The sequence below is a fragment of the Tachypleus tridentatus genome, chromosome 13 (assembly GCF_004210375.1).
Source record: "Tachypleus tridentatus isolate NWPU-2018 chromosome 13, ASM421037v1, whole genome shotgun sequence".
Taxonomy (NCBI): domain Eukaryota; kingdom Metazoa; phylum Arthropoda; class Merostomata; order Xiphosura; family Limulidae; genus Tachypleus; species Tachypleus tridentatus.
In genome coordinates this window covers 268,539,679-268,555,600 of record NC_134837.1, presented here as the reverse complement: position 1 = coordinate 268,555,600, position 15,922 = coordinate 268,539,679, and the positions used below count along the sequence as shown (strand labels likewise).

The 15,922-nt window shown below is 33.6% G+C and overlaps 1 protein-coding gene across 1 annotated transcript in view; it reads left to right on the top strand.

Moving 5' to 3' along the window:
* Positions 1-3,785: 3,785 nt before the first annotated feature.
* Positions 3,786-15,922, top strand: part of LOC143236660 (mothers against decapentaplegic homolog 6-like) — a 43,993-nt gene continuing 31,856 nt past the window's right edge. Inside the window, exon 1 of the mRNA XM_076475046.1 lies at positions 3,786-4,810. Within this exon, the coding sequence (XP_076331161.1) occupies positions 4,402-4,810 (409 nt within the window). The 5' untranslated portion in view covers positions 3,786-4,401. The remainder of the gene's footprint in view (positions 4,811-15,922) is intronic.

Here is a 15,922-nt window from a genome sequence, read left to right as displayed (position 1 = left end):
TTATTATAAACTACTAGAAATGACGTAGTTATTATTATTATAAACTCCTAGAAATAAAGAGGTTATTATTAAAAACTACTAGAAATAACAAAGTTATTATTACTAAACACTACTAGAAATAACGAAGTTATCATAAATATAAACTACTAGAAATAAAATTGTTATTATTATAAACTACTAGAAATGACGTAGTTGTTATTATTATAAACTACTAAAATTAAAGAAGTTATTATTATTATAAACTAATAAAAATAAAGAAATTATTATTATTATAAACTACTAGAAATAAGGAAGATATTATTATTATAAACTACTAGAAATAAGGAAGTTATTATTATTATAAACTACTAGAAATAAGGAAGTTATTATTATTATAAACTACTAGAAATAAGGAAGTTATTATTATTATAAACTACTAGAAATAAGGAAGTTATTATTATTATAAACTACTAGAAATAACGAAGTTATTATTATTATAAACTACTAGAAATAACGAAGTTATTATTTTTATAAACTAGTAGAAATAACAAAGTTATTATTATAGACTACAAAAATATCGAAGTTATTAATTTATAAACTGCCGGAAATAATGAAGTTATTATTATCAACTACTAAAAATAACGATGGTATTATTATTATATAATACTAGAAAAGATGTAGTTATTGTTATAATGTTATAAAATAATAAAAATTAAGAAATTATTATTATAAACTTCTTGAAATAACGAAGTTATTATTGTAAGCTAATAGAAATGACATAGTTGTTGTTATTATAAACTATTAAAAATAAAGAAGCTATTATTTTTATAAACTACTACAAATGACGCAGTTATTATTATAAACTACTAAAAATAATGTTATTATTATTATAAGTAAGGTGCGTTTTGTTTTAGTGCGTGTTCTCTTGTAGCAAAGCCACATGGGGCTATTTACTGTGTCTACTGAAGGGAATCGAATCGCTGATTTCGGTGTTATAAATCCGTAGACTTACCGCTCTACCAGCAGGGAACTGGTTTGTTTTTGTTTAAGTTTGGATCACTTGGAACAGACCTGGCATTTTTATGAGAGAATATAATTAAAATTGCAAAAATTATATCGATAAATAAGTTTTATTTCTGGTTAGAAAGCAGTGAATGTTAGACGGTAAACCCAGCTGGTCGCTCAGTGGTAAGTTTGAGGGCTTATAATATTAATAATTACTTTTGGATCGACGAACAAGACACAACTCACGTAGCGTATTGTGCAGTGTACCCGAAAACAGCCAAACAGTAGATTAGTTAAAAATTAATACAGAAACATTATGATTATTTGATCACCTATAACTAATAAATATTGCATTTTGAGAAATACACCACATAAAAATGGAAACAGTGGGTTCACATGACACACAATAAGTTTTATACAAACATAAATCACCGATGTCTTTAGATCAGTGGTTTATTTTCATTGTTATATTTTATATATAATTACAAAATAGGTTTGTTCTTCAGAATTGTGGGTAATAAATTATAAGCACAGATGTTACTGTCTCGTCTGTTTTAACGAACATAGACAAAATATTTCCTGCTTTAACCAGCGTACAACAACAAAAACAACTAAAAAATAAACATTATTATACAAGAAACTAACCATATTACAAATAAAAGAACGAAACAAATCTCGCTACTTTACCCAACGGCCCGGCATGGCCAAGTGGGTTATGGCGTTTGACTCGTACTCCGAGGGTCGCGGGTTCGAATCTCGGTCGCAATAAACGGCTCGCCCTTTCAGCCGTGGGGACGTTATAATGTAACGGTCAATCCCACTATTCGTTGGTAAAAGAGTAGCCCAAAGTTGGCGGTGGGTGGTGATGACTAGCTGCCTTCCCTCTAGTCTTACACTGCTAAATTAGGAACGGCTAGCGCAGATAGTCTTTGAGTAGCTTTGTGCGAAATTCGCAAAAACACAAACACTTTACCCAACGAAGCCAGCATATCGCTTACTTCAACCAGTCAGTGTAGCATGTATCCAACGTTGTCTTACTGACCTACAGTGTGCTCGTTTAGGTCTGCCATCTAGTGTCAAAAATAAAAATGCAATAAAAATGTACGTATCTTAATTTAAACAAATGAAATAGAAACCCTGTAACCCGAACGGTTTTGAGAGGTGGATCTTTCTTCTTCTGTTTGCTCCTGAATAAGAAAGATCTACCCTTCGAAAGCGCTTGAGTTATAGGATTTTTATCAATACTTCTTGAACCTAAGTGTTTTTATAACATCATTAATTTAAAGAAAGTAATTCCAAAAATTAGCATTTATTGTTGTTGGAACGTATCAAAATCAGAACAATATTATTATCGGTTAATTAAATTTTAACATTTTTTTTTAAAATAGCTAACACCGCATGAATCATTTGTTTAGTATTAAATGGGTATTGTACTCTTAACATAAGAATTGTCTTTAACACTAAAAATTGATATACATTTTGTTAAGTGCAAAACTAAAGCTTAAATGGCACTAGCTAGATTAGAGAGAATGCAGAAAGTCCCCACCATATCTTGGACTGCTTCTAACCAATGAACAGTACAATAGCTTTACAACGTCCTTATCGAAAGCGTGAGCATATTCAGTGACGGATTTCGAAACCGTGACCTGAGTGTATGAGTTGAGTGCCCTAACCTTCATGCCATGTCAACCTTCAAAGTAAAAATACATAGTATAGAACCACGACAATGGTGATGTTTGTTGCGTTATCATAAGTTGTGGAATAAGTTCAGTTGATTGTTTTTCCAGTAATAAAATATTGCTTTATAATTTAATCATAGCTTGTTATTGAAAAGTTCCGAAGGTCGAGATTTAATTAATGACTTTCAAAACTTTACACCAAGAAAGCTTTAACTGTAGATTGCTAACTAAGTGTGACTTCAATTTGATGTGAAAAGAAATTCTCAGATAATTTTAATGGCCAAAGAAATAAGTTTGGTATCCTCATTACATAAATGTCGGTAGCTTTATGTACGGCATATTAGTGGAGAACTTATATAGGATTCGAAGAATAGTAGTAAGCATAATAAGTCATTATTATAAAAAAAGGAATAATCTTTGTGCTGGTGTGCAACATAACCAAACAACTCTTATAACATTTATAATATTCAAAAACTGGTTCCGATACTCGAGGACAGATAGACAACTGTGTAACTCTGTGTTTTACAACAAATCTTCGTGTTTCGACTGCTGGAAAAGGTAACATATTTTAATATTTTTCTTATAAAATATGCATTTTCTAAAAATGAAACCTTCTTACTACGAGTACAAAATATTGTCAAAATCGACATTTTTTTTTTTTTTTAAATATACAACTCGTAATTTCTTAAGTAGAACGCGACATGACGGCTGGCCTAGTAAACGCCTACCGCATTTCGACCGGCTGTACATATGCCGTATCAAGGCACTGAGACATGATGGCGACAACATGTCGCAGATAAAACAAAGTAACGCAGTGCCCCAGGTAATCTCCAGATAAGAATGAATTTCTAGTTTGTACGAAAGGTGTTTTAAAAACACTCGAAACCGTAGATTCACACGTGCGTTCGTTACTCCGCAAGGATTACCTCTAAATGACGAATTACTCTAAATTTATCCTTCGGTTAGGAGGAGCTAATTCTAATATAGTAATTTGAGCTCTTATTTGCGCAACAATCGCCTCAGACACCAGCGCGCCAAAATGTCTAGACGCGTACGTAATATACGTAGCCAATAGCTGCAGCTTATTTACAACATCCCTCACACCGTGGAGGAGTCTATTCAATGATAGGGAGGTTGTTGTATAACCAGAACGCCAAGTACTTCTATAAAATCTGATATTAAGAAAATGCTTACTTTCATTCAGTCGTTTTTAAAAATCGGACAGTATAACCATTGTGAACTCTAGATGATGAAGGATTATTTCATTTAGAGTAAGAAAATTAACTTATCCTTGATAGTAGTGTTGTTTCTTCCCCCTTCGAACGAGTCTACTACGCGGAGAGGTTATTCAGACTTAACACGACAAAAGCTCGTAGCGAGAAGAAGATATTCAAAATGAAACAGTGATTGTGTAGACGTCTGCTACACGAGAAGTTTAACAATATAGATCTGTGTAGCCGTCATAACTTCATGAACATGGAGCGTTTGTGGATTTAGTTCTGGAGGAGTAAAAGTGTTAAATCCATCTTGTTTTTTTTAGGCAAACAAGCTGGTTTTGTAATTTTATTTATAAAGTTACGACCTGAAAGGTGGAGAGTTCTGAAGCACACCTCGTTAGTTGACACAGCGGTTACCCGGGAAATAGTGACCTTACCGTGTCATTATTGCAGACAACACGAGATTGAATGCTACCACGAGCTCGGAAACAGAAGATTCGCAGAAATTATGCTGCGTGTTCATGTTTCGGCCTAAGCGAAACGCTTTAGTGAAACGGTTGTGGAAATATCGGATAGTAAACAACACTGGTGATGATGAAGCCGCATGTGCGCTGGAAAACAGTGAATACTTTGAGATGAAGTCTGTTGTTCATTCAGTGTTGAAACGTTTAAAAGAGGCCCAACTCGAGAAGCTCGTGCAATCTGTGGAGAGTCGTGGGGCAGATGTTTCAGACTGCGTGCTGGTTCCACGCGGAGACCTGCGTTTTGGACGACGGACAGCGGCGCCCCATGTGCTCTGCTGTCAGTTATGGAGGTGGCCTGATGTCCGGCATCCGTTTGAGTTGAAGAGGCTTCATTGGTGTCAAACTGCCAATGATCCTTTGTACATTTGTTGTAACCCTTATCACTGGAGTAAACTGTGTGAACCTGGTTAGTATGTGTAGACGTTTAGTGTAAAGCAGAACAACATGTTTAAGATTCACCAATAAATGTTATATTAGTAGGTTAATAATAGATATAATATAAAAGACTGCAGTTCTTGTACTTTTAAAATAAAATATATTAATTATTGTTCGTTTTCAACTGGTCAGTGATACATTTAACTCAATAGGAGGTTAATTTTTGTGGAAGCGGTTCAGGCATGTTTCTGTTTATCATAAAATATTAACACAGATGTCGCTGATATTTGTCTTTGTAATATTAAAAAAAATCAAAGATGATAATAAATTTTATTAACTTTTAATTATTTCACCATATTCAGTAACATATATATTGTGCACTTTTTCAGGAGATAGTTAGAAGTTAAAAGTGATAAAAATTGTTATTGGTGAGGTTAATGCACGAACTTAGGGATAGGTCTTCTCTCACATCTTCATTTTTACAGTAAAATGGTATTTGAATATCCACTCGTTATCATAACCTTAAGCCTAATATAGTGGGAAAACAACAACTGCCTTGTTTATACGAATTGCTTAAGTTTCATAAGCAGTTTCTGGTGTTTAATTATCACTTAATGTTCATGAGGTACAGAAAATAAGCTGAATGATTAATACTCATTTTTAAGAAACTGAAATTGTCGTAGAAACGCGTGACTATCTCGTGTTAGTCTGGTAGACGCCAAACAATTGATTTATCCAAGTTATTCATTAGAGGTTAAAGGTGGTGCTTCTACGTCACTGAATCGTGTAGGTAATGTAAGGCGTGCAAAAAAGTTTCTCGTTCGTACTATAATAGAATTGTGTTACTGTTTGTGAACTAAAATATAACTCTTGAATCAAAATTATGTGGCAAAGGGTGAACGCTTTACAAAACTTAGACTTTTTAGTAAATTTGTTAGCTAAAGTCACAATTGTATTTTCCCTATAAACTGATTACTGTTGGTGTGTAGAGTTAACTTTTATCTAATAACTTTATCCGTGCTATATATAAATAACTTCGTTATGTATAAATAATTAGTTACAATTTCTGGAAATAACTGTCTTGTCATTGGGTTTGTTAGAAGGGACTAGACAGGTATCTAACGTCTGCTCGTTATTGACTCTTATTAAGGTACAAGTTTGACTGTGGAATCTTATGGTTCTACTATGTTTTTTTTTCGTTAATATTGTTAGTATCTAAGACAATTTTTAGGTGTTAGAGACGTAAATCGCTGTTAGAAGTCACATCCATGAAATTTTATGATCGTTGATCAGGTATTAACGGATGTTGTCGTCCCACAACGTGGATCGGTTAGTCGTAATGTCACTGGGTGAGGCCCGTACATATCGAGCCTCAAAATTCGCTCTAGTAGCGTGGTGAGGAATGGGGACTTCCTGAGCCCCAGTGCCTCGAGCAAGCGACGGAGTGGCGCTGCGATTAGCGTAGGCAGTACTGAAGTCTTTTTTTTTTTTTCTGTTTCAAAAGTTATTCTGCTTTTTTTGTTTTTAAACAAACTGTATTACCACCACTTAAAATAAGTAGATCAAACACTGCTCTTTAAAACTTAACTACTAGTATTCAAATTAATTTAATCAGTGTCTGTAATGTAACAAAATAATTACGCGTGATATTATAAGGTTTTATGTGATGAGTCGTTTTCCTTCTGTTGTTTTTTGTTGTTGTTCATTTAGATGAAATATATCAGGGAAGCAATGTTAATTTACTGTGAAGTTGGTTACCTATGTAGAAATAGGTTATGCTGAACCCAACAGCGCAAGCACTTTCTAATAGGACGTGCTTATTGGCTAAGAATGTTCTGTGAATGTAGCTCTGGTGACAGTAGGGAGGAAGCTAGTTCTGGCCCTTTCTACCTGCCTACACGCGTGAACGGACAGACAGACGCCAAGTGTGCATCTACGTCTGCGAATAGATTAAGTAGTAGGATTGGCGGAACAAGCGCTCATTAAAGAGAATGCGATTAAATAATCCAAGGGATGTATGTGTGTTTTTCGGTCCTTATTAAGTAGTCACAGTTCAGCTCACCCCCTCGGTGCATACACATTGGAAGAACACGCACGTTCGTTATAATTTCTAATGATAGGGTTAAGCGTAAATGACAGAAACGGAATAACCAAGAACGTATAAAACCGTCTGACATGAGAAAAACTGTTCTTACTTTTTCCATGTTTCCATCATTCTTTCTTTGTATACGTATAAAACTGTATTCTATACGTTACAGCGATGTATTGCATTTCAAGTCTGTCGCTTCTTGGTGTTAAGCTTTGATTGTACAGATTTTTTTAATCACATGGTTTAATATCCCAAGATGGGGTCAGTGTAATCCAGGTTTCTGGTTTAATTTACTCAAAATTTTTAATATACAAAAGTATATTTATATTACGTCAACATTCTGTAATTTATTAGCAAGTATTGTCAGTTAAGATATTATTTTAACTTTCCCAATTTCACTGTTTTCTTGTAGAGTTGGACTCGTCTAAAATTTTTTTAGCTTAATAATAACTTTGAAGACTTTTTATGTATACAGTATAGGATTTCCACCTTTTAATGGAAGAGTTCAGTTATCGGCTGTTACTGATTTTCATTTGATTAGACACCATTTAGTGTTGATACAAACTCCTAGTTTTGTTACGTTGACTAGTTTATATTTCAGTATTTATTTAATTAATTTTAATTTTATTTGAAACTGACCAAACTTTGAGTACTGTTTAATGATATTGGATAAGTTTAAGTTTTAAACACACACATATATATATATATATATATTTTATGTTCGAACAAGTTTCGGCTAGCTTTGAAATAACTTCCAGCTTGTCATGTCAGTACGTAATCTTCTGGCACGTGATTTACAGTCCACGTGCTCACTTCTATGTAATTGATTTACACCTTCCGCGAGTTTCGTCTAGACATATTTTCTGACATAGTGCCATTACATGTTTATTTTGTTTTGTATTTATTATTAAAGTGAAATACAACATACATGTAGAAGTAGCTTCACAAAATACGTGGAAATTTATTAGTTCTTGAAATACGATTAAAAATATTACTATAGTTTTGATTAAATTCAATTTTGCAGTAAAGTGAAACATCGTAGACGAACCGTATTGTCGACATTTACTAAGCCAGTTAATATACTGCATAAAAATGCTACATACATACTAACTTTAACAGTTTCAGGAAACTGGTTTAGAATGTGTAGAGAACTGCAACGAATTGGTCGTTCAGGCTTACTTTTCTTGGTTACTATAGATGGTCAAAATGACCGATTTAGTTGACCTACACTGTTCTCATTGCAATTAGCCAGACTAAAGTTCGATAACTGTAATAAAACAGAAAATATAAAATATAACTAAAAGTAATGAATCAATAGCTAGTGTTACCAAGACCTTTAAACTCTGTTTTACTTTTGTTACGTGTTATAACTTACTCGGATGAGTCACCAATTTATTGTTACGTATTATAGAATTTAATTGAATGTCAACAATATTAAATTTATGGTAATTCCCACATCATTGATACACACAATTTTCATGTATAAACAACAGTCCAGTTTATAGTAACAGTTATTACAAATAATGATTTACGTACAAAAGTTGTGCAAACTTACAAACAATATTGAGTCTTCTATCTGGTCTGGAATTGAATATTTTATCGACCCTTTACGATGATCAAGTTAATTCTATGTTAATACACAGGTACTGTTCACTTAACGGGAAGCTAGCTATCTATTTTTGGCTAGCATCACGCGGTTTACAAGGAAGATATCTAATGTCCTTGTAGAATTATTAACGACTAAAGTTAATTCACTGAATTTGAACGGTCTGTAAAGTTCGAAATCTATAGAGATTCCTGATCAAATATCTGTAGTTTTCCGATTAATAAGCGTTAATCATAATTATAACTTCCGCGGTTTATAGTATCTTAAGTGTAGCAAACTAACATTATTAAAACTCTCTTGGCTAAACTTTAGGCTAGAGTTGAGTTGACGACAATATTTTACTTACACATATAGTACACTATTATTAATTGTTACATTCGAGAATCTTCTACAAATTTATAAAATAGGCGGGAATTTCGCAAAACATATTTAACATTATAAGCACTCGCTGACAATACTTGGACTTGTCTATTAACATGCGATTTGACCATTGGTTTAATAACACATCTACTCTCCTATAGTAAGATTTTGCGGCAAACGAGCAAGTTTCGAAATATGGGTCTACAAGCCGGCACTCAAAACACTAGGCCACACTAAGTACGGAAGATGTTTCGTTTGTTTGTTGTTTTTTTTTTAATTTCACGCAAAGCTAAACGAGGACTATCTGCGCTAACCGTCCCTAATTTTGCAGTGTAACACTAGAGGGAAGGTAGCTAGTTATCACCATCCACCGCCAACTCGTGGGCTACTCTTTTACCAACGAATAATAGGATTCACCGTACATAATAATGCCCCCACGACTGAAAGGACGAGCATGTTTGGTGTGACGGGGATTCGAACCCGCGACCCTCAATTACGAGTAGAGTGCCTTAACCACCTGGCCATGCCGGGACAAGACGTGTCGTACTAGAAAATTAGTCAGTCTGAAGTTGTGGATAGTATCTAACATTGACTGTTTCCTCCTCGCTAAACCGTTACTGTAGATCTATCGCCGTGAATTTCAAATTTTAAAATTCCAGTTTTCTGCCAATTGCTTTTGCGTGAAAGAGATTCGTGTGCGTGAACCTCCTTGGGGAGGTGATCTCCAAACTACTGCTTTTGTTTCCTGTGTTTGTTTTGTAATTTCTGGGAAAGAGAAGAAACATAGTTTGTTAAATTAATTGAAAGCTAAATCTAAGAACCTATAAGACGTTGAATACGTTGCATATCGTGTGAAGAAACATAGTTTGTTAAATTAATTGAAAGCTAAATCTAAGAACCTATAAGACGTTGAATACGTTGCATATCGTGTGAAGAAACATAGTTTGTTAAATTAATTGAAAGCTAAATCTAAGAACCTATAAGACGTTGAATACGTTGCATATCGTGAAGAAACATAGTTTGTTAAATTAATTGAAAGCTAAATCTAAGAACCTATAAGACGTTGAATACGTTGCATATCGTGTGAAGAAACATAGTTTGTTAAATTAATTGAAAGCTAAATCTAAGAACCTATAAGACGTTGAATACGTTGCAGATCGTGTGAATAACTCGTCATTTGAACATACACCAGTGAAATTACAAGAGTAACTTCCGCGGTAGTACGAGATTTGTTTTATAATTCAGCTGAAAATCACAGAGTAAGGAAATATTTCGGTTCATTATAAGCCTGGAGGTTTAAACACTATAGAATCAGGTTTCGATACTGGTCGTGGGCAGAACACAGAATGTGTAGTTGAACCAAGTGTGTTTTTAGTGTTTATTTGACCTGTTTTGGTTTTTTTATATTTAAATTTGACGTGACCAATATTTTAAAAACAATAGTCACAGATTGTTTTCTCATAGTTCTGTAAAATCTATATAATGCATTTATATTTTGTCGACTCAAATCAATCCGTAGAATTCACCACTAATTAGATCAGTATGTAGGATCCACCACTAATTAGATCAGTATGTAGGATCCACCACTAATTAGATCAGTGTGTAGGATCCACCACTAATTAAATCATTGTGTAGGAGCCATCACTTATTAGATCAATGTGTAGGAGCCATCACTTATTAGATCAATGTGTAGGATCTACCACTAATTAGATCAACGTGTAGGATCCATCACTAATTTGGTGAGTGTGTAGGATCTACCACTAATTAGATCAGTGTGCAGGATCTATCACTGATTTGGTTAGTGGGAATGACCATCCGTCATATTGTTAATGGGGAGTACCGTCCGTCTGACGATTTCCGTCAAGGTTTGACTACCCTGTAAGTTGTTCTCGTGCCATGTAATGTTTAACATACATCATTCTAAAGATTCTTATACTGCATACGTCATGAGCATGTGCCGCGTGCCTATCGTGGTATAGTTTTTCATTTTTATAAAACTACTTTATAGCATGAGTTGTATACGACCTACCTTCATAAAACTTAATTAATTCTTCGTACATTATAACGTGATGTTTAAGTCAGTTCTGTTAGGACAAAGACATGGATTTTATTTAGCAATTACGTTAAAGACCAGTCTTTGTTATATTTTTATCCCTGTGCAAATTAGTAAGATTTTCAGATTTATTATTAACGTTTATTGGATACCATGTGACTCCCAGTAGGGTGAGTTGTTCAGAAATATGGTGTACTAATTATATAAAAAAACATTTTAAAATTTAAATTAATTGTTTAGGACTTAAAACTAAGACTTCCATCATGAACTGGGGCTATAAACATGGATGGGAGTGTTCGTTGAACACTTGGTTTTAGTGTATTGTGTGTAAGTGTTTGTGAAACTTTAACAATTTCTACTAATCTAAAACAAAAAAATGTTTGTTTTACGTAATACACTTCGTTCATAGCCGATTTTGACCCAAATTATATTTTTCTTCTCAAGTCAGATACGTTTTTTGATCTAACAGTTGATAAATTGATGGACACGCTACTGTGTGATGTTACATTCTAGTTCTCTAATCAAAGTTCGTGCATATACATATAAAACAAAGTGTAGATTAATTTCGACGAAGATTTCATACTGTGTAATTACAAGAAGAGCTGTTTTCACCTTAATTTAGTTAAATCTATATAACTCTTATGTACAGGACCACATTTAAAACCCTTTGAAGTCCCCTACGATACTGGAGGGTCCTTGTTTGATACTTGGGAACCCCATACAATTACCTGTGCTGCACCCCCTCTAAATCCAGTGCTACGTGTTTCTTAACTTAAAATAGAATGAATAATAACTACAGCACATGTACATGAACTAACACTGACCATGCACAAGTCACGTGCGTTACGTGTATCGCGAACTAACACTGACCGTGTACAAGTCACGTGCGTTATGTCTATCACGAGCTAACACTACCTGTGTACTTATCACGCATTTTTCTTTATTTTTTTATGAATATTTTGAGCCTGATGTGCAAATCAAGTTAACATACAATTAAATGTCCAGTTATATTTCGTAACGAAACACCCTCTTGTAGCGACTCGTTTCCATATATAAACGCACTCCGAACCTTGGTGTCGATCACATCGGACTATTTGATAAATGTTTTGCGGAAGATGTTATTGACTATTTCATGCCATGTAGTCTGTAGGTATATTTAAGGATGACCATGTGTAGTTTTGGGCGAAAATTCTAGAACATTAACATAAACTTTACAACTCACCTTAGTCATACAGAGCTGTGAAAAATATAATGAAGTATTGGTTATAGAGAATAAAACAGTCGGGGTTATTAAGTATTGTCTAATGCGACAGATTTTTAATGTTATAAGCATACTGGCTTATCACCGAGTCGGAGGGGGATATTGTTTGTCTAACAAGTAAGTTGATCGAAGTTTCTAGAAATTTTAACTGATTCAGTATTGAAGATCTTGGTGTTGACTGGGAAACTACGGTTGGAAATGGTACGGATATCGAAGATACGGCAGCAAGAGCGAATTATGATCATGACGTCATAGAAGATTGGTCAGTTAGTGTAAATATATTAGACATATTGTTGTGAAATGAAAATAGATATCCTAATAATTTAACCTGATAATTTGTTTGTTATTCTATTATAACGGTTATTCAACATTTAAATCGTTATTGAAACGACAGATAGAATGGTTCATTACAAACCTCGTCAAGTTTTAGATCGTTGTTGAAACGACAGATGAAATGGTTCATTACAAACCTCGTCAAGTTTTAGATCGTTGTTGAAACGACAGATGAAATGGTTCATTACAAACCTCGTCAAGTTTTAGATCGTTGTTGAAACGACAGATGAAATGGTTCATTACAAATCTCGTCAAGTTTTAGATCCTTGTTGAAACGACAGATGCAATGGTTCATTACAAACCTCGTCAAGTTTTAGATCGTTGTTGAAACGATAGATGGAATGGCTCATTATAAGTCTCGTCAAGTTTTAGATCGTTGTTGAAACGACAGATGGAATGAATGGTTCATTACAAATCTCGTCAAGTTATAGATCGGTTTTGAAACGACAGATGAAATGAATGGTTCATTACAAATCTCGTCAAGTTTTAGATCGGTTTTGAAACGACAGATGAAATGAATGGTTCATTACAAACCTCGTCAAGTTTTAGATCGTTGTTGAAATGACAGATGAAATGGTTCATTACAAATCTCGTCAAGTTTTAGATCGTTGTTGAAACGACAGATGGAATGGTTCATTACAAATCTCGTCAAGTTTTAGATCGTTGTTGAAACGACAGATGAAATGGTTCATTACAAACCTCGTAAAGTTTTAGATCGTTGTTGAAACGACAGATGAAATGGTTCATTACAAATCTCGTCAAGTTTTAGATCCTTGTTGAAACGACAGATGAAATGGTTCATTACAAACCTCGTCAAGTTTTAGATCGTTGTTGAAACGATAGATGAAATGGTTCATTTCAAACCTCGTCAAGTTTTAGATCGTTGTTGAAACGACAGATGAAATGGTTCATTACAAACCTCGTCAAGTTTTAGATCGTTGTTGAAACGACAGATGAAATGGTTCATTACAAACCTCGTCAAATTTTAGATCGTTGTTGAAACGACAGCTGAAATGGTTCATTACAAATCTCGTCAAGTTTTAGATCGTTGTTGAAACGACAGCTGAAATGGTTCATTACAAATCTCGTCAAGTTTTAGATCGTTGTTGAAACGACAGCTGAAATGGTTCATTACAAATCTCGTCAAGTTTTAGATCCTTATTGAAACGACAGATGAAATGGTTCATTACAAATCTCGTCAAGTTTTAGATCCTTGTTGAAACGACAGATGAAATGGTTCATTACAAACCTCGTCAAGTTTTAGATTGTTGTTGAAACGATAGATGAAATGGTTCATTTCAAACCTCGTCAAGTTTTAGATCCTTGTTGAAACGACAGGTGGAATGGTTCATTACAAACCTCGTCAAGTTTTAAATCGTTGTTAAAGCGACTGTTGAAATAATTCAGTGCAAACGTACTTCTAGTTTTTATTAAAGTTTTATCGTTGTAATTAAAGTCGTTTTAATGCATAATCGTTTTGATTGAATTACTAATAAAAAGGTTGTAAGTCCTAACGAACTTCAATATTTTGCCAACTCCGGTATTTTAGACCACAGACTATTTTTTTAGTGTTTATTTTCAGTGCATTATTAATATTAGTTTGAGATTAATTACTTTTATAATATTCTTGAAACTTTTTAATTTCTTTTTAATAAGACACATCGTTCTATTATTAGCTGAGCTCAATATGTCAGATAGGGTTGTATGAAAATCTCTTATAAGTTTACGTGTTTTATTAATTATACAAAACTTTTATTGTAATAACAATAATAAAGTTTTACTGGCCATCTTTACATAAATCATCGATTTGCATTATGCAATTTGTATTAAAAATAGTTCGTCTGACTGTTATTACGTTTGATTAGATCTTTTAATTTATATTCCGTGGTATTTCAGTCGTTTGTATTATACAACCGTCAGGTCTTACCTAAACCTGTAGTGATAAGGTATTTATAAAGTAAAATATTACTCATAAAAGATTAAACACTTTACAGCATAACTGTCATTTCGTAGTTAGGCTTACTAACGTGTCATCAAGTCCGTTACACGTAACGGTACCAAGATTTGAAAAATTTTAAAGTTAGGAAAGAAAGAGAAACTTTCCTATTTGTATTCCAGCCAACGCTTCGTCATTGGGGCTAATAGTACAAGAATACGTTTGTTTTCGTCGATTGTTGAAAATTATTAATTTTTCAGAATTTGTAATGCTGTTTAAAACTATTATCTGTACAGTTAAGGTCGTTTTTTTCTAACTTTATTGCCAAAACATAAATTTCCTCAGTATGCACTACAAATTCTGAAAACAACAAAAGATTAGGAACTGTGTACCATCCTTAACATTTATATTTTTGTGAACGGAGCTTTGTACTTCGTAAGCTGCTTCATTTAATAAAATAGGAGCATGCGCTATTTTCACAGTGATGTCTTCATGATGAAAACTACAATGGCCTACGTGAAGAAAAAGTCTGTTAGTGTGTATAGATATCAAACATTCGGATGAGGCTAACATAATTTGTGTATACTTTGTTTTAAATGATATAACTGTGACTTGGATAAGGTAGATAGCTTTATGATTAATTTTGTATTATTTGTTATTAGTTTATAATAAGATGTGACCTAATGCAGAAAGGTGTGGATGCATATAGTGTCCGTGTTGGTAAAAAAAAGTTCTGTTGCGTAAGTTTTTTGATATAAAAATCAACCCAAATAGTGGGGAGCTGACCGTCACTCTAACAGAGCACTTTTATTGCAGTAACGAACTTTTGAAACTTTACATTCGGTTTTGGCTCAATAACCATTGTGTCACGCTCCCACCTAATGCATAAAGACAGGTGGTAAAAAGAAAAAAAAAATGTTAATAAATGTGAAGTAATCAAATTCTGTATAGATGGAGAAGGAGTACTGGTAAAATGAAACTTAAACATTTTATATGAATTATCGTCATTGTATATAATACCTCCTGTAATCACACGATAATGGAAGTCTTGCTTATATGATCCTGGGAAAACTTTTTTGTTACGCGATATGCATCCACCAACTTTGCGAAATTTTCATCCTCTGTGCATTTAGATTTGTAATAGGTATCACAATTTTCTCATTTCACCTCCGTTTCCCATCACGGATAACTTTATTTTTATCTATTCTCAGGGTGCAGATATGACGTCATGAATACGTCACACACAGATCTAATGCACTGGCGTCATGGGAAATCGGCTAGTATTATTAAAGCAACGTTTAGATGTACGAAACCCAACATAGAAATTGTAATAATATAATTACATAGCCTCCAATGGATTTGCATAAAGTAGGCTAGTACTAGCGTTTTAATTTATATTTTAAAATTATTTCAACATGTGATAATTTCACGATACTCTTGCTTCAGAGAATACTTAATTTTTTTCTAAATTTTTTGATACCTTGAGAAAGGCATTGCCCTAAACG